A 23,438-nucleotide genomic window follows, 5' to 3' on the forward strand; every position below is an offset into this window, starting at 1 on the left:
CCCCCCCCCCCCCCCAAGAGGGATTCTCCCTAGGCTGGAATACAGTGGCATGATCTCGGCTCATTGCGACATCTGCCTTTCGGGTTCCAGTGATTCACCTGTCTCAGCCTCCCATGTAGCTAGGACTACAGGCACCCACCAACTCGCCTAGCTAATTTTTGTATTTTTAGTAGAGATGGGGTTTCTCCATGTTGCCCAGGCTGGTCTCAAACTCCTGACCTCAAGTCATCCGCCCACCTAGCCCTCCCAAAATGCCGCGATTACAAGCATGAACCACTGTACCCGGCCATGTTCTGCACATCAAAACACTTTCACTGAATGTAGATGCCATTACATTCTATTACGTTACAAAGCAAAAAGGAGCTTCATAAACGTTGTTCTATTATGTATCAACTGAAAAAAAAACATATATTCCAGAAAAAGGTTTTGAAGACACATGGGAGTGGAATGTGCCTGCATTAAGAGCAGAGCTTTTACAGGACCACCTGTCTGCAGCCGGCTCCCAAGCACCACTGAAAACAGCTGCTACACTCAGAACGACAAGATTGTCTTGTTAATGATTTCACTGGACTCTCGAATGTCATCCTCCTTGACCACTAGCAGAGGCGAAACCTCATGATGTCACCATGGATTGGCTTGGCCAGAAGTCCACAATCTTGAAGTCGTAGACATACCTTCCAAGCATCACAACCTTTGTTGTCTTGAATAACAATTGTGTTTAAAATTCTTTTCCTCCTGGGCACAGTAGCTCATGCCTGTAATCCCAACATTTTGGTAGGCTGAGGCAGGTGCATCACCTGAGGTCAGGAGTTCAAGACCAGCTTGGCCAACATGGTAAAACCCCGTCTCTACTAAAAATACAAAAATTAGCTGGGCATAGGGGCACATGCCTGTAATCCCAGCTGCTCAGGAGGCTGAGGCAGGAGAATCACTTGAACCCAGGAGGCAGAGGTTGCAGTGAGCCAAGATCGCACCATTGCACTCCAGCCTGGGTAACCAGAGTGAACCTCTGACTCAAAACAATAACTAAATGAATAAATAAAGCAATCATTTTCCTCTTACAGCAGTTACAACATCAGAAGGTAGCTTCATGGGTTCATTTCTCAAGATAATATCCATTTTTTTCTGCATTTTCAGCACGGTTTTCTTCTTCTAAAACCTCAAGGGCTGCAATGGCCACTCAACAGCCTAGTGTATTGCCACCGTATGTGTAACCATGTTCCCCTGGTTTAATGGTCAGCATTATGCCATCGTCCCACAGCACCACAGTCACAGAGTATCAACCCCTAGAAAGGGCCTTTCCAAGGAGGACTATATCAGGTCTGACATTTTCATGATCAATAGCCAGCCATCTACCATTTTTGGCCAGTCCTATCTGTATTTCATCAGCAATGAACAGAACCAAGCTGGGAACACGAGATGGGACCAGGGTAAGTAAAAATACCGCAAAGCTTATTGTTCTTATAGAGTTTCAACTGGTCTGTCTTTCTTTCTTCTTTCTTTCTTTCTTTCTTTCTTTTTTTTTCTCTCCCTCCCTCCCTCCCTCCCTCTCTCTCTCTCTCTCTCTCTTTTCTTTCTTTCTCTTTCTTTCTTTCTTTCTTTCTTTCTTTCTTTCTTTCTTTCTTTATTTTTCTTTCTTTCTTCCATTTATTTATTTATTTGACAATCTTGCTCTGTCGCCCAAGCTGGAGTGCAGTGGTGTGATGTCAGCTCTATGCAACCTCTGCTTCCCGGGTTCAAATCATTGAGTGAGCCCAGGAGGTCAAGACCAGCCTGGGAAATATAGCAAAAGGCAAGGTGGTGCATGCCTGTAGTCCCAAAGCCAAGGCGGGAGTATCGCTTGAGCCCAGGAGGTCAAGACCAACTTGTCAACATAGCAAAACCGTCTCTACTAAAAAACAAAAATAAAAATATTAGTGGGGGCGGAGTGGTGCATGCCCGTACTCCTGAGATGAAGGTGGGAGGATTGGCCAATGTGCTGGGATTATAGGCGTGAACCACCACTCCTGGCTGATTGTTACATCTTGAAACGCCCCACATTCTCTCTAAGTGTTGGCGGGCTCTTTTAATCTCAGAAATTCTAGCTCTCTTCATTCTAATAATTTACAAATCACCCAGTAATAGCCTCTAAATCCGTTCATAGTAGTCATGCTCAATTCTCTTCAACAGAACAGAAACCCCCATCCCTCTGCCTGATCAGATCCATCACCAGAGAGACCATGTTATCTCTGGGACTCACTTCCCTTCCTTTATTTATTGAGTGGCAGTGTCAGAACGCCCCCACTCAATACAATTACACAGTCACATTCCTACCTCCACAACAAGGGTCTGCACAGCTTTCAGGGTAAGCCTAGCTCTAGGGAAACTACTAACAAGAGTAGCCAACCCCCTCCTAAAGACTCAAGGCTGCTTTGCCCATAGGAAACCTGTTATCCCCAATCAATACTTCTCCCAGAGACCCCTGGTTCCCTGTTTTCATCTGACTTCTCCCCTTACTCACGGACAGATAAGCCCCAGATGGAGAAATGCAGCACCTGATTCCAGGTGACTGAGTGTGACCGGCCTTTACAGATTTCTCCCTCCACAGGACCAAAGGTCCTGCGGCTGGAAAGACTCAGGCAGCTTCTCTTGCAGGTCAGACTGCTCCCGGTGCCATGAACAGAGACAAAGACTGTGCAAAGAGAGCTAGGGATGATGCTCAAACACCAGAGAAGATACAAAAGGTGACCTGGAGGGGGCAGAGTAGTGACCCAGGGGACAGTGTGGGGTGACCAGGTTTCTGAGGAGGGGTGAACAGAGATACTGGAGACAAGGAGCAGGGGGAGATCTGGAGCATTGGGAGCCCCCCACCCTCACTCTGTCATCACCTAGCATCCTGGAGACAAGTCTGTGACCTTGCACTTCATTTGGTGACTCTCAGTCCATTCTGGAAGGCGGGAAGAGAGTCAGCCAGCAGCATTAAAGCCCTACTGTGTGGCAGGGGAGAAGCTAGGGTAGGTCCCCGATGTTGTCTCAGTTAGCCATGGCATCAACCAGGACGGATTATCATCCCCACTTCCTAGATCCAGCACACAGGAAGCGGCTCCAGCTGAATGGCAGACATGCTTAGCTGAGTCACTGCCAGAATTCCTTGTTTTTTTTTTTCTAGGCCTTTGATGATATTGCCAAATACTTCGCTAAGAAAGAGTGGGAAAGGATGAAAGCCTCGGAGAAAATCATCTATGTGTATAAGAAGAGAAAGTATGAGGCCATGACTAAACTAGGTAACAGAAAGTTCTAGGTACAAGTCTGGGGACACATGAGCATCCCTTTCCCTGCTTTGGCTACTTCTTAGGCTGCAGAAAGTACCCCACATTTTCCTTTGTTCAGGGAAAAGTCACAAGGCAGCTTCTGGGTGTTCTGCTCTTCTGTATCCTGTCAGGGCTGAGGGCAGGGACTGGCCACAGTGGAGCTCATACCTGGATCCTGCATGTTTCTCTCCCTTAAGCGTCTGTTCTGATGAGCCCAGCTGTCTCTGTGGCATCCCAGGCATCCCCCCACCGCTCCCCACCCCCACCTTCCTTCTCTCAGTTTGTCTCTCTCTCTCTCTTTTTTTTGAGTCAGAGTCTCAGTCTGTCACCTAGCCTAGAGTGCAGTAGTGCAATCATAGCTCACTGCAGCCTTGAATTCCTGGCCTCAAGCAATCCTCCCACCTCAGCCTCCCAAATTGCTGGTACTATAGACGTGAGCCACCGTTCCAGCCCTAAGCTTCTCTCTTAAGCAATAAACGCTTTGCTTCTTTCTATGTTTCAAGGTCACCCTCTCAACTTTCATGCGTAATAAACGGGCCACAGACTTCCAGCGGAATGATTCTGATAATGACCGTAACCGCGGGAATCAGGGTGAGTAGATGGGAAGGGGCTGGAAAGGGTCTCCTCAAGCCCAGCTACCTGGGAAAGATCCTCAGACGTTTGTTCCCTTATACACATCAGGGCTGAGTGAAAAAAAAAAAAATGCATACAGAAAGTTAACTACAGAGGCCATTCATATAAAATTTTAGAACATGCAAAACAAGAATATATATTTTATGGAAAATAAGTAAATGGTAAATGTATAGAAACATGAATGTGAATAAAAGTCATCAAATTAAGGTGACTNAGTTTGTCTCTCTCTCTCTCTTTTTTTTGAGTCAGAGTCTCAGTCTGTCACCTAGCCTAGAGTGCAGTAGTGCAATCATAGCTCACTGCAGCCTTGAATTCCTGGCCTCAAGCAATCCTCCCACCTCAGCCTCCCAAATTGCTGGTACTATAGACGTGAGCCACCGTTCCAGCCCTAAGCTTCTCTCTTAAGCAATAAACGCTTTGCTTCTTTCTATGTTTCAAGGTCACCCTCTCAACTTTCATGCGTAATAAACGGGCCACAGACTTCCAGCGGAATGATTCTGATAATGACCGTAACCGCGGGAATCAGGGTGAGTAGATGGGAAGGGGCTGGAAAGGGTCTCCTCAAGCCCAGCTACCTGGGAAAGATCCTCAGACGTTTGTTCCCTTATACACATCAGGGCTGAGTGAAAAAAAAAAAAATGCATACAGAAAGTTAACTACAGAGGCCATTCATATAAAATTTTAGAACATGCAAAACAAGAATATATATTTTTATGGAAAATAAGTAAATGGTAAATGTATAGAAACATGAATGTGAATAAAAAGTCATCAAATTAAGGTGACTGGCTGTAAGTGGAGGAGGGAGGGCAGCGATTGGTGAGTGCTGCACAGATAGCTACAGCCGTGACTTCTTGATAGTGTGTTTTGTTTGTTTTTGTTTTTGAGATGGAGTTTAGCTCTTGTCACCCAGGTTGGAGTGCAATAAGGCAATCTCAGCTCACTCCAACTTTCACCTCCTGGGTTCAAGTGATTCTCCTGCCTCAGCCTCCCAAGTAGCTGGGGTTACAGGTATGCACCCCCACACCCAGCTGATTTTTAAATTTTTGATAGAGTTGGGGTTTCTCCATGTTGGCCAGGCTGGTCTCAAACTTCCTGACCTCAGGTGATCCACCCGCCTCAGCCTCCCAAAGTGCTGGGATTACAAGTGTGAGCTACCACACCCGGCCTGTTTGTAGTATTTCTAATATTCTGAATAAATAAATCAGACCTAACAGCTGTGTGGTAATGTTGAGACCCGACTAAACTCAATATTATTCCCTATACTTTTCTGTGTGTTTGAAATATTTCTTTTTTAAAGGACGTATTGTTCTTCTAAGCACTGTTAATGAATCAAAGGACAGTTAAGAAAGTGTTACAAGTGAAAAAAGAAAAAAGAAAGAAAGAAACTATTGAAACTATGGATCTGCCAAAAACTTCCAGAGTTTGTCTCATTAACAGCATATAGGTATTGGATAAGTATCTTAGGAGTGAGGGTGATGAACACATTACATAATAAAGATCGCTGTTTTTCTGTATGTTGTCAAAACCAAATAGTCTTCTCATTCCCAACCAAACTCGATTCTCCCTGATGAGCTTGGAAGAGAGTTTGAAAGAGTGATCCCTCATCCAACACACAGAGAGATTTCCCACTTCTCAGTGAGCAGAGATAACATAGGGTAAAAAAAAGACAGGTTACTGGGTAGAGAGCTTTGTACATTTCAGGAATATAAAGAGGACGTATGTGTTTACTGGCCCTTCTGCTCTGGCAACACAATTATAAGACAAGGTCAGAATATCCAAACCGTCTCTAATAGACCTATTACTCCCCAACTAAACAGGCCAGATTCTACCATCTCCCACCATCACTATAAGAGGTCTGAAAATCCAGTGCTTGAGTATCTGCCAAGTTCTTGACATTAAAGGAGTGTCTTTATACTGAAAATATTTCAGAACCACTGGACTAAATCACCCATGGTTCATCACACATTTAACAGCTTAATTCACATACCATAAGAGTCACCCATTTCAAGTGTACAATTTCAATTGTACATCTTGAGTGGATACAGTTCAGATTCCCAATCAATCAATTCAATTATTTGGGCAAAAGCAAAAGATATGTAATTATATAAGATGACACTGTGATGGGGTTTAACCCCCATTTGATAAACCATGAGATAGAAAATTCTGAATTGATGCCACAGACAAATGCACCAACCATGACTAAACATAATTCAGAAGCAAATCTCAACTCCTCAACAATGAGTGGACTCATAACCCTCTGCTGCAGAATGCACTCATGCGACAGAAGTCTCTCTAGAGTTTGGAAATCTTCACCAACCAAGAAAAATTCTGATGTATTCTCTTTCAGTTGAACATCCTCAGATGAGTTTCGGCAGGCTCCAGGGAATCTCCCCGAAGGTGAGTATCTCTCAAATCTAAAGGACCAGACAACCTTTGTCCCTTCACGGATGTAAACACTGGTAAGAGTGGGGGAATATCAAAAATGCCCTCGTTGCCTCCTTCTCCCCATGTCTATCACAACAACTGATGTAGCATCAACAGCTTGATAACACTAAGAGTTGTGATCCTTAATACTTCTTTTGTTTTCATAGTGATGCCAGATACTATTTTAAGCAGTTCACACGGATTCATTTATTTAATCCTTAAGAAGATCTCTATGACACTGTTTCTGTTATTATCTCCAAATAATAATGAGTCACACACTTCGGTTGTCATCCATACAAAAGCCGTGTGACTTGGCGCAAATCTTCTAAGTTCTCTGAGCTCCAGATTCGTGGTCCATGCAATGCAAGCAAAGAATCATAGTTCATGTTTTAGATCCTAGTTGTCAGCAACATAATAATAAAATGAGGCTATCGGGGTACAGAGATGTTAAAGAATTTCCTGGGGCACAGTGGCAGTGGTACTCTAATCCAGAACTCCAAGCCATTTAAAGCTCCTTCACATTTGTCTTTGTTTATGAAGTTCAGATGTTGCCCACTAGGGCTTTACCCCATAGGGCCTGCTGGTGCTTCCATTGAGACACCCACTCTCGCAACAGGAAGGACCAGCTGGCCTCTGCTCTGTAACTGGGGCCACTCACATGGCCTAAGAGTCCCTTTGACTGTTGACCCCTCCCTACTGTGAGCTCCTTGAGGGCTCCTTGAGGGCCTTCTCCCTGCACCTGGGGCATCCGGAAAGCGCCCAGTCCCCAGCCCCCAGGGGATCCCTCGAGGGCCGCCTGATGAGTGATCCCAAAAAAGGTGCAGATTCAACTCCTGGTTTAAGAGGGTAAAGGGATCTGGGAGTTGGGTTGCCAGTGGCGGAGACCGATTCAAAGAAGGATTCCAAAGATATTAATTGTTATCATTATTACATTTAAACAGTGTTTACAAGCTCAGAGAGGACTTTCCCTTAGCCTATTTTACATATATTGTTCACTATTTCATAAGTGAGGGAGCTGAGTAAAAAGTAGCTTTAGGAGGCCGAGGCAGGCAGATCACGAGGTCGTGATCGAGACCATCCTGGCCAACATGGTGAAACCTCGTCTCTACTGAAAATACAAAACTTAGCAGGGCGTGGCAGCACCTGCCTCTAGTCCCAGATACTCTGGAGGCTGTGGCAGGAGAATGGCTTAAACACGGGAGCCGGATGTTGCAGGGAGCTGAGATGTTGCAGGGAGCCGAGATCATGCCACTGCACTCAAGCCTGGTGACAGAGCGAGACTCTGTCTCAAAAAAAAAAAAAAAAAAAAAAAAAAAAAAAAAGGTAGCGTAAGATTGTTGGTCAGTGACATATCCCAATGCAACCAGAATTGGTATGGGTACCACGTCACTGAATTCCACACTCAGCGTTGGTGGCTCGGTAGGGTGCTATGCCATATCTGGTACTGCTTTCTTTGCTGCCTAGATTAATTTCAGGAAATCATTTCTTTCCCTCTCACTTCCCTTTATTCATCTCCCCACACCATCTTTCTCAGCAGTGTTTTGTTGCCTCTCTATGTTTTTACATTTACTCTCCCAGCAGCTGTCTAAAAGCTTATATGGGATCCCTTGTATTTTATTAAAGCTGTTCCCTGTGTAGACCTTGTGGATTCTTAGAATGCTATTTTACTCCAAATCTTCTGTATACCAAACTCTCAATTACATGGAGATTTTTGCTGTTTGCAAGAATGCCAGTCTTAAAAGAATGTGAAGATAAGCATTCTAGCCCTGGAAACCCCATTCACTTAGGCTGTTCATTTCCCTTCTAATCTCCCAGGTTTTTCCTAATTTAGGCAAGTGTGACTCTCCCAGCGTTGTTGAGAACATTGATTAAGGTAATGCATGTGAAGACGCTTTGTAAGCTCTAAAGCACTATAGAAATGTCACTGATACTGTTTATCTGTGACCTTCACATTATAAAGATCATGCCCAAGAAGCCAGCAGAAGAAGGAAATGATTGGAAGGGAGTGCCAGAAGCATCTGACCCACAAAACCATGGGAAACAGCTGTGCCCTCCGGGAAAACCAAATACCTCTGAGAAGATTAACAAGAGATCTGGTAAGAGGAAACAATTCGGGAATAACCCCTCTGGCTTCCCTGGCTATGTTCAGGTGTGGGGACTGGGTGTGTGGACTGGATCCCAGACAAGCCTGGGTCCAGGCTGGGCTGAGGAGCTCACCCAGCTCTAGATGAGATGTTAGACATGACTTCCAGAGACACAGAGTGGAGTTGTCATCCATATAAAAAACCACGTGACTTGGGGCAAGTCTTCCAAATTTTCTCAATTCCAGATTCCTAGTCCATAAGATGGAAATAAAGAATCACAGTTCATAAATTGTTTGGAGGCGTTAAATTAAATCTAGAAGGCCTGATGACATGAAAGGTGCTCAAGCAATTCTATCTGTGATAACCTGGGATCATATCTTACTCACCTCAATGCCTGATACCCAACACATGTGTACTCCAGATATATTGCAGGTTCAGTTTCAGATCACTGCAATAAAGAGAGTCACACACATGTTTTTTTTATTTCATAGTGCATAAAATTATGTTTTCACTATACTGTAGTCTACTAAGTGTGCCGTAGCATGATGTCTAAAAATGTACATACCTTAATTTTAAAACAAGTCATTGTTAAAAATGCTAGCAATCTTCTGAGCCTTCAGTGAGTCACACTCTTTTTACTGGTGGAGGGAGGGTCTTGCCTCGGTGTTGATGGCTGCTGGCTGATCAAGGTGGTGGTTGCTGAAGGATGGAGTGGCTGTGGCAGTTTCTTAAAAGAAGACGACAATGAAATTTGCCACATCAATTAGCTCTCCCTTTCATGAAAGATTTCTCTGGAGTATGTGATGCTATTGGACAGCATTTTACCCACAGTAGAACTTCTTCAAAGTTGGAGTCAATCCTCTCTAGCTATGAAAGTCCTAGATGGCATCTCATCCAACAGAAGGCTAGTTTATCCATATTGAAAATCTGCTGCTTAGTGTAGCCACCTTCATCAGTGTCCTTAGCTAGATCTTCTGGATATCTTGCTTCAGCTTCCTCATCAGGGTTTGCTGCTTCACCTTGCACTTCTATGTTATGGAGACGGCTTCTTTCCTTAAACCTCATGAACCAACCTCTGCTAGCTTCACACCTTTCTTTTGCAGCTTCTTCACTTCTCTCAGCTTTCACGGACTTGAAGAGAGTTCTGGTCTTGCTCTGAATTAGACTTTGGCTTAAGGGAATGTTGTGGCTGGTTTCATCTTGTGTCCAGACCACACAAACTTTCTCTATTTGAGCAGTAAGGCAGTTTTGCTTTCTTATTCTTGTGTTCACTGGAGTATTAGTATTCCTATTTTCTTCAAGAACTTTTCCTTTGCAGTATATACTATTACTTCCTTCAAGAACTTTTCCTTTGCATTCACAGCTTGGCTGTTTGGTGCAAGAGGCGGAGCTTTCAGCCTGTCTTGGCTTTCAGCATGCCTTCCTCACTAAGCTTAGCCATTTCTAGCTTCTGATTTAAAGTGAGAGACATGTGACTCTTCCTTTCATTTGAACACTTAGCGACCATTGTAGGGTTGTTCACTGTCCTAATTTCAGTATTGCTGTGTCTCAGGAAATAGGGAGGCCCAAGAAAAGGAAGAGAGGCAGGGAAGAGCTCATCCATAGAGCAGTCAGAACACACACAACATTCATCTATTACGTTTGTCATCGTCTATGGGTGCAGTTCTTGTTACCCCCAAAACGATTTCACACAACAGGGTGATTATAGTCAATAATAACTTAATTGTACATTTTAAAAAAAACTAAAAGAGTGTAATTGGATTGTTCGTAACACAAGGATAAATGTTTGAGGGCATAGAGACCCTATTTTCCATGATGTGATTATTACACATGGCATGCCTGTATCAAAACATCTCACGTACCCCGTAAGAATATACACCTACAGTGGACCCACAAAATAAAAAACAAAAAATACTGTAAAACACTAAAGAACAACAAAACAAGTGCAGTCATAATATCAAAGCTCACTGATAACAGATCACCATAACAGATATAATAATAATGGAAAAGTGTAAAATTGATGAGAATTTCCAAAAAAAAAAAATTGCAGCATATGAGAAGCACTATGAAAATGCGGTGCCATAAAACAAGGTATGACCGCATGCCCTTAAATACGTGCTGAATGAAATGAGGAATGGGTGAATGTTCCCGTAAGTGAAGATGTTGGGAATCTAAACCTGACAACGGAAGGAGGCAGAAGCTAAAACTTTCGTTGGCATTTGGCCTGTATTGGTGTGGGTCTAAGCTGTCAGCCTCTGTAAGCCAGCGAATGTGAAAAACTGGATGAAGAAGGCCCATGGGCACTTGGGACTGGGGAGGCATCTCCTTTTTTGGAGAAAACAGAGCCTAACACTCTCCAGCCTACCCAACCCTCATCTTCCAACTCTTCTCCATCACAGGACCCAAAAGGGGGAAACATGCCTGGACCCACAGACTGCGTGAGAGAAAGCAGCTGGCGATTTATGAAGAGATCAGCGACCCCGAGGAAGATGACGAGTAACTCCGTAAGTGAACTTTCGGCTCATTCCCCACATCCCTGCAGATGTGCTATTCTGTTACAGTACCGGTATCCCATCTTACCACTTGTTCCCCAAATCATTCCCTTCTCATAATTTTCTAGGGTACAGAGCTGAGGCTGAATGAAGAGATTTCTCATGCTCTTCTTTTTTCTTTTGTTTTGAGAGGGAGTCTTGCTCTGTTGCCTAGGCTGGACTGTAGTGGCATGATCTGGGTTCACTGCAACCTCCAGCTCCCGGGTTCAAAGGATGCTCCTACCTCAGCCTCCTGAGTAGCTGGGATTAGAGGTGCAGCACAACATGCCCAGTTAATTTTTTTTAGTATTATTAGTAGAGATGGGGTTTCACAATGTTAGTCTATTCTTGAACTCCTGACTTCGTGATCCGCACACCTCTACCTCCCAAAGTCCTGGGTTTACAGGCATAAGTCAACACACCTGAGCAATTTCCCATGCTCTTTCTACTCCCTGCCCTGTATATCCAGGGATCCTCCCTACCCAGGATGCTGTGGGCTCCCAAACCCCAGATCAGCCCTGATATGCGGGCCACACCTTCCTCTAGCCTAGGAATTGATAATCCAGGCGAGGAAGTCACTGTGGCATGAGCAGATGGTTCACTTCGAGGAACCATGGAAGGCTTGTGCAGGTCCTGAGGTAGGGCAGAATCGGAGTGTGCAGGGTCTGCAGGTCAGGAGGAGTTGAGATTGAGTCGTCACGTGGTGGGAACTCACTGCCACTTACTTTCCTTCTCTCTTCTTGCCTCGGCTCAGGGATATGACACATGCCCCAGATGAGAAGCAGAGCATGGTGACCTTACATGAATATGAGCATGGCTGCAGATCCCTCGTCATCAGGTGTATAGCAAGTTTAAGCAAATGTTCACAATCGTGAAAAGTTGAGTGTCATTTTTTTAGGGTGCCAAGAGTTCCATGTTAGTGTTTCCGTTGTGTTTTCTTACAGTGTGCCATTATGTTAGATATTAGCGTTTTCATTGATGANTTGGCATGATCTGGGCTCACTGCAACCTCCAGCTCCCGGGTTCAAACGATTCTCCTGCCTCAGTCTCCTGAGTAACTGGGATTACAGGTGTGCACCACCACACCAGGCTAATTTTTAGATTTTTAGTAGAGACAGGGTTTCACCATGTTAGTCAGGCTGTTCTTCAACTACTGAGCTTGTGAGCCACCCACCTCTGCCTCCCAAAGTGCTGGGTTTACAGGCATGAGTCACCACGCCCGGTTGATTTCCCATGCTCTTTCTACTCCCTGCCCTGTATAACCAGGGATGCTCCCTACCCAGGATGCTATGGGCTCCCAAACTCCAGGTCAGCCCTGATATGTGGGCCACACATTCCTCTAGCCTAGGAATTGATAATCCAGGCGAGGAAGTCACTGTGGCATGAGCAGATGGTTCACTTCAAGGAACCATGGAAGGCATGTGCAGGTCCTGAGGTAGGGCAGAATCGGAGTGTGCAGGGTCTGCAGGTCAGGCGGAGTTGAGATTGAGTTATTGGGCAGTGGGAACTCACTGCCACTTACTTTCCTTCTCTCTTCTTGCCTCAGCGTCGGTGATATGACACATGCCCACAATGAGAAGCAGAACGTGGTGACCTTTCACGAACATGGGCATGGTTGTGGACTCCTTGTCATCAGGTGTATAGTAAGTGAAAGCAAGTGTTTAAGACAGTGAAAAGTTGAGCATCATTTTTCTTAGTGTGCCAAGAGTTCAATGTTAGCATTTCTGTTGTTTTTTCTTGCAGTATGCCATTCTGTTAGATATTAGCATTTTCATTGACGAGCAAGACATACTTAATGCATATTTTGGTTTGTATATCCATGCACCTCCTTTAGGAAACAAGTATAGTCAGGTATTCTCTGCATAGAACAGCACTACCCTCCTCCCTACCTAGATGTGACTACTGAGGGCAGGTCTGAGTGTTTAATTTCTGATTTTCCTCTGCACTTATACACACACACACACACATACACACACACACACACACACACACACACCAAGTACCACTATAAGCATCTCCCATCTTTGTTTCCTGTTCAGCATGTACTCCCCTCATCCAATTCCCCATATCAGTCATTGACAGTTAATAAACATTTACAAACATTCCCCAGTTGTTTGCTCCTCTTATTATTGTGCACACAGTTCTGTGTACGTGTTTCAATATTTCTTTAGGAGAGATTCTTAGAAGTGGAATTGCTGTGTGAAAGGAGTCATTTATTCAACAAAAACCTAATGAGTGCATCCTCGTGCTGAGCGCTGTTCTAGGTGATGGAGAGACATCAGGGAACAAGGCAGGCAGATGTTCCTGACCACCATTCCAGAGGAGGATGTTTCCAGTTGTTGGTTTTGTCCATTGGTTTCGTTTGTTCGTTTGTTTTTTCCAGAGACGGGGTCTTTGCTCTGTCCAGGCTGGAGTGCAGTGGCATGATCATAGCTCAATGCCAGCCTTAAACTCCTGGGGCTCAAGCAATACTCCCATCTTAGCCTTGTAAAGTACTAGGATTCAGGCGTGAGCCAATGTGCCTGGCCTCCAGTTTTTATTTTGATAGAGACTATACACTTCAGTCCTGGAGCAGGATTCTGCAGCAGGTGGTTGGGCATCTTGGCCTTCACTCTCTGAACAATTTTCGGGTTCAAGGTCTGGGACGGTCCTTTTGGGAGTATGGGGGAGGAGACACAGATGAAATTGTCATCTGGGGAATGCGGAGGAATGAGGAAAATGTGTGCACGGTAGACCCTGTGATGGACAGGGAATAGAAGAGTCCGCTTAGTCTCCATGCAGGGGAGCAACGGTGGGAAAGTCCCCTGGACAGAAGCATGAGACTGCCCATCATGGGTCTCACCAACCAAGGGCCTGGGGGCTGGGGTGGGGACGATGATTTGGGAATGGGACAGTTCTTTCTCACAGGTACTACTGCATGGTGCAGAGGGGAAACGGTTGTGGGGAAGGGAAGGGCAGAGGGGAGTCTATTTTAGAACACATAATTGTGTGTGAATGGAGACATTAAGGCTCCATTCACACACAATGGACTTGAAACACCAGCCCCAGGTGGAGGCAGGATTGGAGCTGTTTTGACCGTCCATAGTCCATCACCTTGGCCTCCTGGTTCTCCCCAGCCTTGGAACGAGGACACTAACATCATTATGCCTATATGATAGATGAGAGACGGAGTCCCAGACAGATGGATGGTGGATCTTTCCACAGGTCCTTACAGCTGGCAGGTGCAGGAGGGGCTGAGTTTGGAGGTCACTGACTCTAGAAACATTAAGGAGGACAAGTGTGTATGGTGGACGGAGGGAGAATTGAACAAGCCCCGGGTTCTGTCCCCAGTCGCAAGGTGGAGGCTGTGGGTTCATTTACCCAAGACAAGGAGCACTCAGAGAGGGAGAATGAAGGGAGAGAGAGGCAATCGTGGTCATAGTGGGGACAGTGGGAGGCAGAGATATGCAGGGTGGGCAGAAGAGGGTCAGGCAAAGAAGCAGGGGAGACCCAAGGCCACGTATGGGCTGTCACAACCACCAGAGGGACAGGGTGCCAGGAAGGAGGTTGTGGGGCTCCAGGAGCAGCAGAAGTTCCCCAGATCTGTGAGCATGCCCTGCCTGGCACTGCAGGAAGAGGTGGCTGCCACCCAGGTCAGTGTGGACATACCTCTACCTGTGTCTCAGAGGAAACAAATTCTATTTTATCCCGATATAGTTCTGTATTACACAAATGAAACATTCAGCTACTAGATATCGAGAGCCTTATCTTCCAGGCAAATAGAGGAGAGGATACCCTAAAAGAGATGCTGAAGGATTTGATTTTTCTTTCTCCCTGGGAAGATGGGATCCATAAGTTGGGTCCCCCAGCCCACAAGACAGGTGCAAGGAAGGGTGGCTGGAAGATTGTGAGTCATGACAGCGAACATTTTTCCTTAGGTTCCTTGGGTATATAAAGCTCCCGACTATCTGTCTGTCATGTACAGATAAAGAGTGAACATGGTCCCCTCTCCACAAATGTGTTTCTCTCCATTATTACTTGAAGGGCTGAAGTTACACCAAGTTCTGATACATCACTTTTTGGGTTTTCGTGAGACAGGATCACACTCTGTCACCCCGGTTGGAGTGCAGTGATGCAATTACAGTTCACTGCAACCTCGATTTCCCAGGCTCAAGGGATTTTCCCACTTCAGCTTCCGAACTAGCTGGGACTACAGGCACACGCCACCACACCCAGCTAGTTTTTGTATTTTTTCTAGAGACGGGACCCACTATGTTGCCCAGGCTGGTCTAGATCTCCTGGTCTCAGGCAATCCTCCTGCCTCAGCCTCCCAAGGGCTGGGATGACAAGTATGAGCCACCTCGCCAGGCCTTCACTTTCTTTAATGAACAATTATCAGAGTTTCATCTTAGAGGCAAAAGTGGGTACTACCTGCCAATCTGAGTGTGGTGTTGGAGGGGAATCTGGCTGATTCAGATGTTTCCAATGAAATTTTAAATTAACCTACCTGATGATTATCCTAAGACCCTTTCCTGCTCCGTGTTTTTTAAATTCTGGGTTTGGAATTTTTCAGATGCTTTGTTACAAGGAGCATCTCTTGGCCAGGAACCGTGACTCAGGCTGTAATCCCAGCACTTTGGGCAGTTGAGGCAAGCAGATCACTTGAGGTCAGGAGTTCGAGACCAGCCTGGCCTACATGGCGAAACCCCCATTTCTACTAAAAATACCAAAATTAGCCGGCCGTGGTGGCAGGTCCCTGTGAATCCCAGTTACTGTAGGGGCTGAGGCAGGAGACAGAGGGTGCAATGACCTGAGATCACGCCACTGCACTCCAGCCTGGGCGACAGAGTAAGTCTCTATCTCAAAAAACAAACAGCATCTCTTGCCTACAGTGATTTGAGCTGTGGTCTTATCTCCTTGGGTTTCTCTATCAGTCTGATCCCATCTACTCTATCTCCCAGGAATGCCTCAATATATCTGGTGGACCACTGACACGTTTTCTTATTTTCCTCTACTGTTAAGAATTGACCCTTGAAAACATTTTCTTCCCAGTTCAATGGAATGTTGAGTCGGGCACAGGATCTATTTGCCATCTTGCTCCAATCATCTGGTTTTAGATATTTTATGTATATTTGTCACTATATAAGTGTAATTTTTCTCAATTTGGTTTTCTAAATGGTTGTTATTGGTATGTAGAAAACCTATCTATTATTGTATATAATACTTTGTTACCTGTCTGGGTGCAGCTTCCCCTGCATTTCGGCACGAGGCTCAAGCTGTTTATTCTCCAAAAGAAAACTGACAGGCTGGGTGTGATGGCTTATACGTGTAATCCCAGCATTTTGGGAGACTGAGGCGGGTGGATCACCTGAGGTCAGGAGTTCGAGACCAGCCTGACCAAGATGGCGACACTCCATCTCTACTAAAAATCCAAAAAAAGAAAAGTAGCCGGGCATTGGTGGTGTGCACCTGTATTCCCAGCTACTAGGGCAGCAGAGGCGGCAGGATCACTTGAACTCAGGAGGCAGAGATTGCAGTGAGACGAGATCTTGTCACTATACTCCAGTATGGGCGACAGAGACTATCTCTAAATAAAAAAAAAAAAAAAAAAAAAAAAGAAAATTCACTTCACAGGCAATAGATGGCTATAAAAGGATAATTTATGGACGATTTCATAGGGGAGATTGATGGAAAGAAAGGAAGTATACATTTTACCGACCTGGGCAGTTGACTGCAGAAATCACCAGAACTGCCCTTTCTCCAAAAATATTACCCATAAGCTATTCTACTACTGGTTCTTCTAGTCCTTCTCTCTATTCCAAAACCTCAAATTGTCCTTTTCCTTACTGGGGTAATTATCCTCTGCCCAGATCTGGGTCCTCCGCAATACTTAGCACTGTCTTTGAGTGTGTGAATTCCCTTTACTTTGGCTCAGGTTCCCAAAGAAACAGGCTTTGGGCCATACAGGACACCTCTAGACAGACTACACTGAGAAACCATGCTTGGAACGGTGCATGGGGAGAGGAGAGGGAGTTTACATACCTCGCTCTCACTCCTGGTTCTTTTTCTTATTGGTCAAAATTTACCCCACCGGCACAAACTCCTCCACACTTCTAGATTGCATCACCTGCCCCTTTGGCAGCTGTCTGGGAAGCCACATCCCACACTTTGAAGTGTAGTGTTTCATACAATCCAAAACTGGTAGTAGAGGCGAGGTGTGGTGGCTCACACCTCTAATCCTAGCACTTTGGGAGGCCAAGGCAGGCAGATCATGAGGTCAGAAGTTTGAGACTAGCCTGGCGAGCATGGTGAAACTCCATCTCTACTAAAAATAAAAATTTAGCTTGGCATGGTGGCCCGTGCTTGTAATCCCAGCTACTTGGTGGGTGGAGGTAGGAGTATCGCTTGAACCAGGGAGGTGAAGGTTGAAATGAGCTGAGATCACACCACTACACTCCAGCCTGGGCAACAGAGGGAGACTCCCTCTCAAAAACAAACAAACAAACAAAAAAGCCAAACAAACAAAAAATAAAAAGTGGTACAGAAACCAGAAAGTCCAGGTATGTAGCTAACTGGCCTGGTTGTACAACAGCAACCAAGGGTGAAAACTAAATACTCCCAGGCATGTCCTAAGTTCACCGAATAACTGGAGTACCCATCTGTGCTAGTTAACTGCCTTTATCTGAAGGAAAAATAAAACTCACATCTCTATGACAAGCAGGTGCTTACAGCTTGGAGCAAGTCACCTAGGCTAGACTCCTCTGGTGACAGGGAGACAGGGACATCATCTTCCTCGAGGTTCACATTTCAAAGAGATGGCTCCAAGGCCCTGAAGACATTCCTAGGGGACGGGCGTGGTGGCTCACGCCTGTAATCCCAACACTTTGGGAGGCTGAGGCTGGAGGATCACTTGAGGCCTGGAGTTCAAGTTCAAGACATTCCTGGGTTCTACGGTGGACAGAGGCTTACATATCAAAGGAAGAATTTACAAATACAATTTTTCTCAAGGAAATGCTCTAAGGAAAGTGAAATGGGGAAAGGTCTCTTCTTGACCTTTTGGCAACAGGAAAAACTCAATTTTATGTTTAGTTACCCTTACAAGTTTCCCCTATTATTATTCTTTTATAGTAACACTGCAGTTTTCTAATTATCTCCACTGCTGTTTCTGTCTTTCTCTGGGTAGTTTACCACCCCATAAATATCCAACAAGTCCTTAGTAAGACACAAAGCAAAGCGATTATCAACATTAAAATAGAATGCTTTTCTTTTTTTGGGGGGGGGGACAGAGTTTCGCTCTTTTTGCCCAGCCTGAAGTGCAATTGCGCAGTGTCGGCTCACTGCAATCTCTGTCTCCTGAGTTCAAGCGATTCTCCTGCCTCANCCTTTTGGCAACAGGAAAACTCAATTTTATGTTTAGTTACCCTTACAAGTTTCCCCTATTATTATTCTTTTATAGTAACACTGCAGTTTTCTAATTATCTCCACTGCTGTTTCTGTCTTTCTCTGGGTAGTTTACCACCCCATAAATATCCAACAAGTCCTTAGTAAGACACAAAGCAAAGCGATTATCAACATTAAAATAGAATGCTTTTCTTTTTTTGGGGGGGGGGACAGAGTTTCGCTCTTTTGCCCAGCCTGAAGTGCAATTGCGCAGTGTCGGCTCACTGCAATCTCTGTCTCCTGAGTTCAAGCGATTCTCCTGCCTCAACCTCTCGGGTAGCTGGGATTACAGGTGCTCACCACCACGCCTGGCTAATTTTTGTATTTTCAGTAAAGGTGGGGTTTCACCATGTTGTCCAGGCTGGTCTAGAACTCATGACCTCATGTGACCCACCTGCCTCGGCATCCCAAAGAGATGGGATTACAGGCGTGAGCCACTGCACCCAGGTATAATTAGTAATAGCATAATAAATTTAGTCTGTACAATGGTTTTGAACCAAGATCCCAAGCCTAAGGACCACCAGCTAAACAAATCAAAAACCTATGGGGGAATTGAATGAGACCTCTTGTAGTTTTTGACTAGCATTCTAGAATTGGGTTAAATTAAAACAGAGTGCCAACTCTATAAAAGGGACCACTAGGTGAATTATAGGATTTGGGGGTCAGGGTCTGTCAAGTGAAAAATTAGACATTCAGGGGATTAGAGTCTCATTATGTTGTGAAGACTTATTCTGGTGTCTTGGGAAAAGCTGTCTACAGTGTGGAAACACCAACTTCTCATCCTGATTTGTCGTTTGAATGTCTCTGGTTATGGCATTGGACAGTTTGGAGAACTCTTTGCGTGGTCCATACATCAGGCCTGAGACTTGTTCCTTAAAATTTATGCACTTTTATCTTATAGGACTTGTAAATCAAATATAAAATCCTAACCCCTGTCCCACTGCAACAATCTGAATGGACTTCTTCCTCAGCCAGGGCTCTTTTAAAATTTAACCTGAGAGATGGTTTGAGGCCATGACAGGAAGTGAGGGTCAGACATGCCTCATTATACCTCTCTGGCATTAACATCAACACAGACTTGAAGTCTGATAAGAAACATGTTATGGCCGGGTACAGTTGCTCATGACTATAATCTGAGCATTTTGGGAGGCCGAGGCAGTTGATTACCTGAAGTCAGGAGTACGAGACCAGCCTGACCAATGTGGTGACACTCCGTCTCTACTAAAAATACAAAAGTTAGCTGGGTGCGGTGGCAGGCGCCTGTAATCCCAGCTACTCAGGAGGCTGAGACAGGAGAATCACTTGAACCTGGGAGGCAGAGGTTGCAGTGACCTGAGATTGCGCCACTGCATTCTGGCCTGGGCAACAGAGCAAGGCTCCATCTGAAGAAAAAAGAAAGAAAGAAAAAAGAAACGTGTTACAACCTAATCTCTCTGTAGCCTAATACCTGAAGGCTTCCTCTGCAAGTAAGAACTTGGGTTTTCATAATCCTTTATCTTAACCCTGACATTGCTTTCTGTTGATCCTAGGGTTTTGTTTTGCTTTGTTTTTGTTTTGAGATGGAGTTTCCCTGTGTCGCCTAGGCTGGAGTGCAATGGGCAGGATCTTGGTTTCACTGCAACCTCCGTCTCCCGGGATCAATCAATTCTTGTGCCTCCAGTAGCTAGGACCACAGGTGCGGGACACCAGGCCCAGTTAATTTTATGTCCTTTTTTTAGAGGAGTTTTGCCATGTTGCTCAGCCTGGTCTTGTACTTCTGGCCTGGTGACCCATCTGCCTCGGCCTCCCAAAGTGCTGGGATTCCAGGCGTGAGCCAACGTGCCTGGCCTACTAATTAGGTTTCTTCTTGCTAAGGAAAACTGAGCTTTGAACGGGTTAAGTTTTTAAGTCCATGTAACTTTCTGTATTGCTTTTGAAGTCTGTTGACTATCATTCTGGTTAAATGAGTGACTTATTTCCACAGTGACCCGTGATCCTGTTTTGAACAAATGTTTTGAGCCTTTTAACGTCTTTGACAAACTTCCCCCAAATCCAGTTCTTTTCAAATTTATCTATTGCTGTTGAACAGACTAATCAAATTCTAATTTAAGTCTCTTTAACATGAAATTGACTTTGAGATTTACCAGTGAGGCCCCTGGAGAGCCTCAGTGAATGTGTCTCTCATTAGGCTTATTTGATATGTCAGATTATATGAAAAGCAATGTCAAATAATACAATAACACTAATTGCTGTTTACATTTATATAGATATGTTATTGATGTTAATGTTCTGAAGATCATATAAAATTTACAGAGTTCTGATGGTCCTGGTGTGATGCTATCAGTCATGATTCTGGTTGTTATCTTAAAATGCTCTATATAATAGAAATAACTGAATTTTTTCGCAAGTTGGACCTTTCATCAGATCTTAATCATTACTATTCTAAGCTGTATCATCTAAAGTGCTGATTCTTCTCTAAAAGCATCCAGAATCAGATTCATAAAAAACATTTTAACAAGTACTTTGGAATATGGATTTGTAATAACATTCAGATCCATGAACTAAATAAATTATTTTTCAAAACTCTAATGAAAACTGATAGTTTCATGTAACTGATGATCAAGATCAAGCAGAACAAAAATTAATTACATGAGGCTAAATAACTGATAATGTTTTTATGACCTTTATTTAAAACTTTATTTATTCTTGGGCTGGACACAGTGGCTTACACCTGTAATCCCAGTGCTCTCGGAGGCTGAGACAGGAGGATCCCTGGGGTGCAGGAGTTCAAGACCAACCTGGGCACCATAGGAGACCTGGTTTCTAAAAGAAATTAAGGAAAAAAAAACTTTGATTTTTACTTAAATGTTTGGTTTTCCACATTTAATAAAGTGTTCTGGTGGGGTGTGGTGGCTCACTTTGGAAGCCAAGGCAGGAGGATTGCTTGAGCCCAGGAGTTCAAGACCAGTCTGGGGAACATGGCAAAACCCTGTCTCTACCAAAAAAGAAATACAGAAAAGTTAGCTGGGCATGGTGGCGTGCGCCTGTGGTCCCAGCTATTTGGGAGGCTGAGGTGGGAGGATCACTTGAGCCAGGAGGCAGAGGTTGCAGGGAGCTGTGTTTGCACAACTGCCATCAGCCCGTGCAACAAGGCACAGCCCTTTCTCAAGAAAATAGAAAAAAAAAAAAAAGAGAAAATTATCTCTGTTAAACTATCTATAGTTTATAACAATTTGGTAAAGTATACTTTTGTAAACTAAGATGCAAAGGTTTGCTTTTTCTTTCTGCTCAATTCCTCCAGAATTCGAAAACTATTTGTAAATATTCTTATGGCAATATGGTTATTTACACAGGTCCAGTAAAAACCTGCTCTTGGTGCCTCATTCAACTCCAACATGGCAAAAATCTCCAGGCGTACAGAGAGTCCCTGATTGCTGTTTTCCAGAAATAGACTGGAAAGGATGGTTACAATAGCATTCACTCCAAGACAGAGTTCCCAAGCTTCATGAATAGAGAACTGGATGCCTTCACAAAGAACTAGAGGGCCCCAGTGTCCTTGATCACATGATGAAGAAACTGGACCTCGCTAGTGATGGGCAGTTAGATTTCCAAGAATTTCTGCATCTGATAGATGGCATGACTGTGGCTTACCATGACTCTTTTCTCAAGGCTGCCCATTGCAAGAAGCAGATCTGAGGATCCCTTGGGCCTGGTTTCCAAAGTCACCGCATTTCCTCCAGCCTCGCCATCACCAGCTCCTCACAGCCCACACATACCCTGGGCCCAGCACATCCACCACCTCATGCAGGCCCTGCCTGCAGGTAGTAATAAGACCATTCCCCCTTGCCTGCAGCTCCCCACTCCCTCTGCCCCCTGTGCCTCCTCCCACTCCCCTCTCTTACCCTCCCTTCTCCTCCCCTCCTTTCCTCTCTTCTATTCTCTCAAGTACACCTACCACCTCATGTAGGTAGTAATAAAATCACACTTCTTTTCTCTTCTTTCTTTCTCTCTTTCTCCTTCCTTTCCTTTCCTTTCCTTTCCCTCTTTCTTTGTTTCTTTTCCTTTTTCTTTTTCTTCTTTTCTTTTTCCAGAGATGGGAGTCTAGTTATGTTGCCCAGGCTGACTTTGAACTCCTGGTCTCAAGTGGTCTCCCAAAGTTCTGGGATTATAGGTGTGAGCCATTGCACCAGGCCCATTTTTTTTTTTTTCAACAAGAAAAAATAATCCGCTGTCTCTTTATAGATGGATACAATTTAAAACATTGGTTATAGGGCCAGGCATGGTGGCTCACACCTGTAATCCCAGCACTTTGGGAGGGTGAGGCGTGTGGGTCATCTGAGGTCAGGAGTTTGAGACCAGCCTGGCCAACATGGTGAAACCACATCTCTACTAAAAAGATTTAAAAATGTAGCATGGTGTGGTGGCACACATCTGTAATCCTGGCTACTCAGGAGGCTGATGCAGGAGAATTGCTTGAACCCAGGAAGTGGAGGCTGCAGTGAGCTGACATCTCACCACGGCATACCAGCCTGGGTGACAGAGCAAGACCCTGTCTCAAAAAGAAAAAAAAACATTATATTACCAAGGCTTTCATCAAAATGCATGGAATGCCTGACTCAAGTATTTTTAGCTTTACAGTGGGTGAATAAAAACGGTCACTTTCTGGTAGGCCAAGGAACCTTGAGAATGTAGGTGAAATCTAAAGTCTGCCTTGGTTTCACTTTCTATCCTCAAGAGGTTTTTAAATCTGAGATACCTAAGTGATCAATATATAGAGAAAAATTATGTTGCTAAAAAAAAGCTCTAATGGACCAGTTATTAGATTCTAGCTGTCTGCATTTTTCTAGTTCTTTTTTTTGGTTTGCTTGTTTTGTGTGTGTGTGTGTGTGTGTGTGTGTGTGTGTTTGACAAAGTCTTGCTCTGTCACCAGGCAGGAGTGCAGTGGCAGGATCTCAGCTCGCTGCAACCTCGGTCTCCCGGGTTCAAGCGATTTTCCTGCCTCAGCCTCCCGAGTAGCTGGGACTACAGGTGCATTCCACCATGCTCAGCTAATTTTTGTATTTTTAGTAGAGACGGTA

The 23,438-nt window shown here is 44.6% G+C and overlaps 1 protein-coding gene and 1 pseudogene across 1 annotated transcript; one reads left to right on the forward strand and one right to left on the reverse strand.

Annotated features, from left to right (window-relative positions):
• Window positions 1-531: 531 nt before the first annotated feature.
• LOC108517022 (ornithine aminotransferase, mitochondrial-like) lies at window positions 532-2,479 on the reverse strand (annotated as a pseudogene).
• Window positions 2,480-2,654: 175 nt separating this feature from the next.
• Window positions 2,655-10,931, forward strand: LOC108517026 (protein SSX2-like). The gene is made up of 6 exons (XM_017854810.1): window positions 2,655-2,723; window positions 3,149-3,263; window positions 3,786-3,881; window positions 6,271-6,320; window positions 8,308-8,443; window positions 10,831-10,931. Exons 1-6 carry the CDS (start codon window positions 2,655-2,657, stop codon window positions 10,929-10,931), a joined length of 567 nt encoding a protein of 188 aa, XP_017710299.1.
• The last annotated feature ends 12,507 nt before the right edge of the window (window positions 10,932-23,438 follow it).

The sequence above is a fragment of the Rhinopithecus bieti genome, unplaced genomic scaffold, assembly GCF_001698545.2.
Source record: "Rhinopithecus bieti isolate Rb0 unplaced genomic scaffold, ASM169854v2 scaffold_39970, whole genome shotgun sequence".
Taxonomy (NCBI): Eukaryota; Metazoa; Chordata; class Mammalia; order Primates; family Cercopithecidae; genus Rhinopithecus; species Rhinopithecus bieti.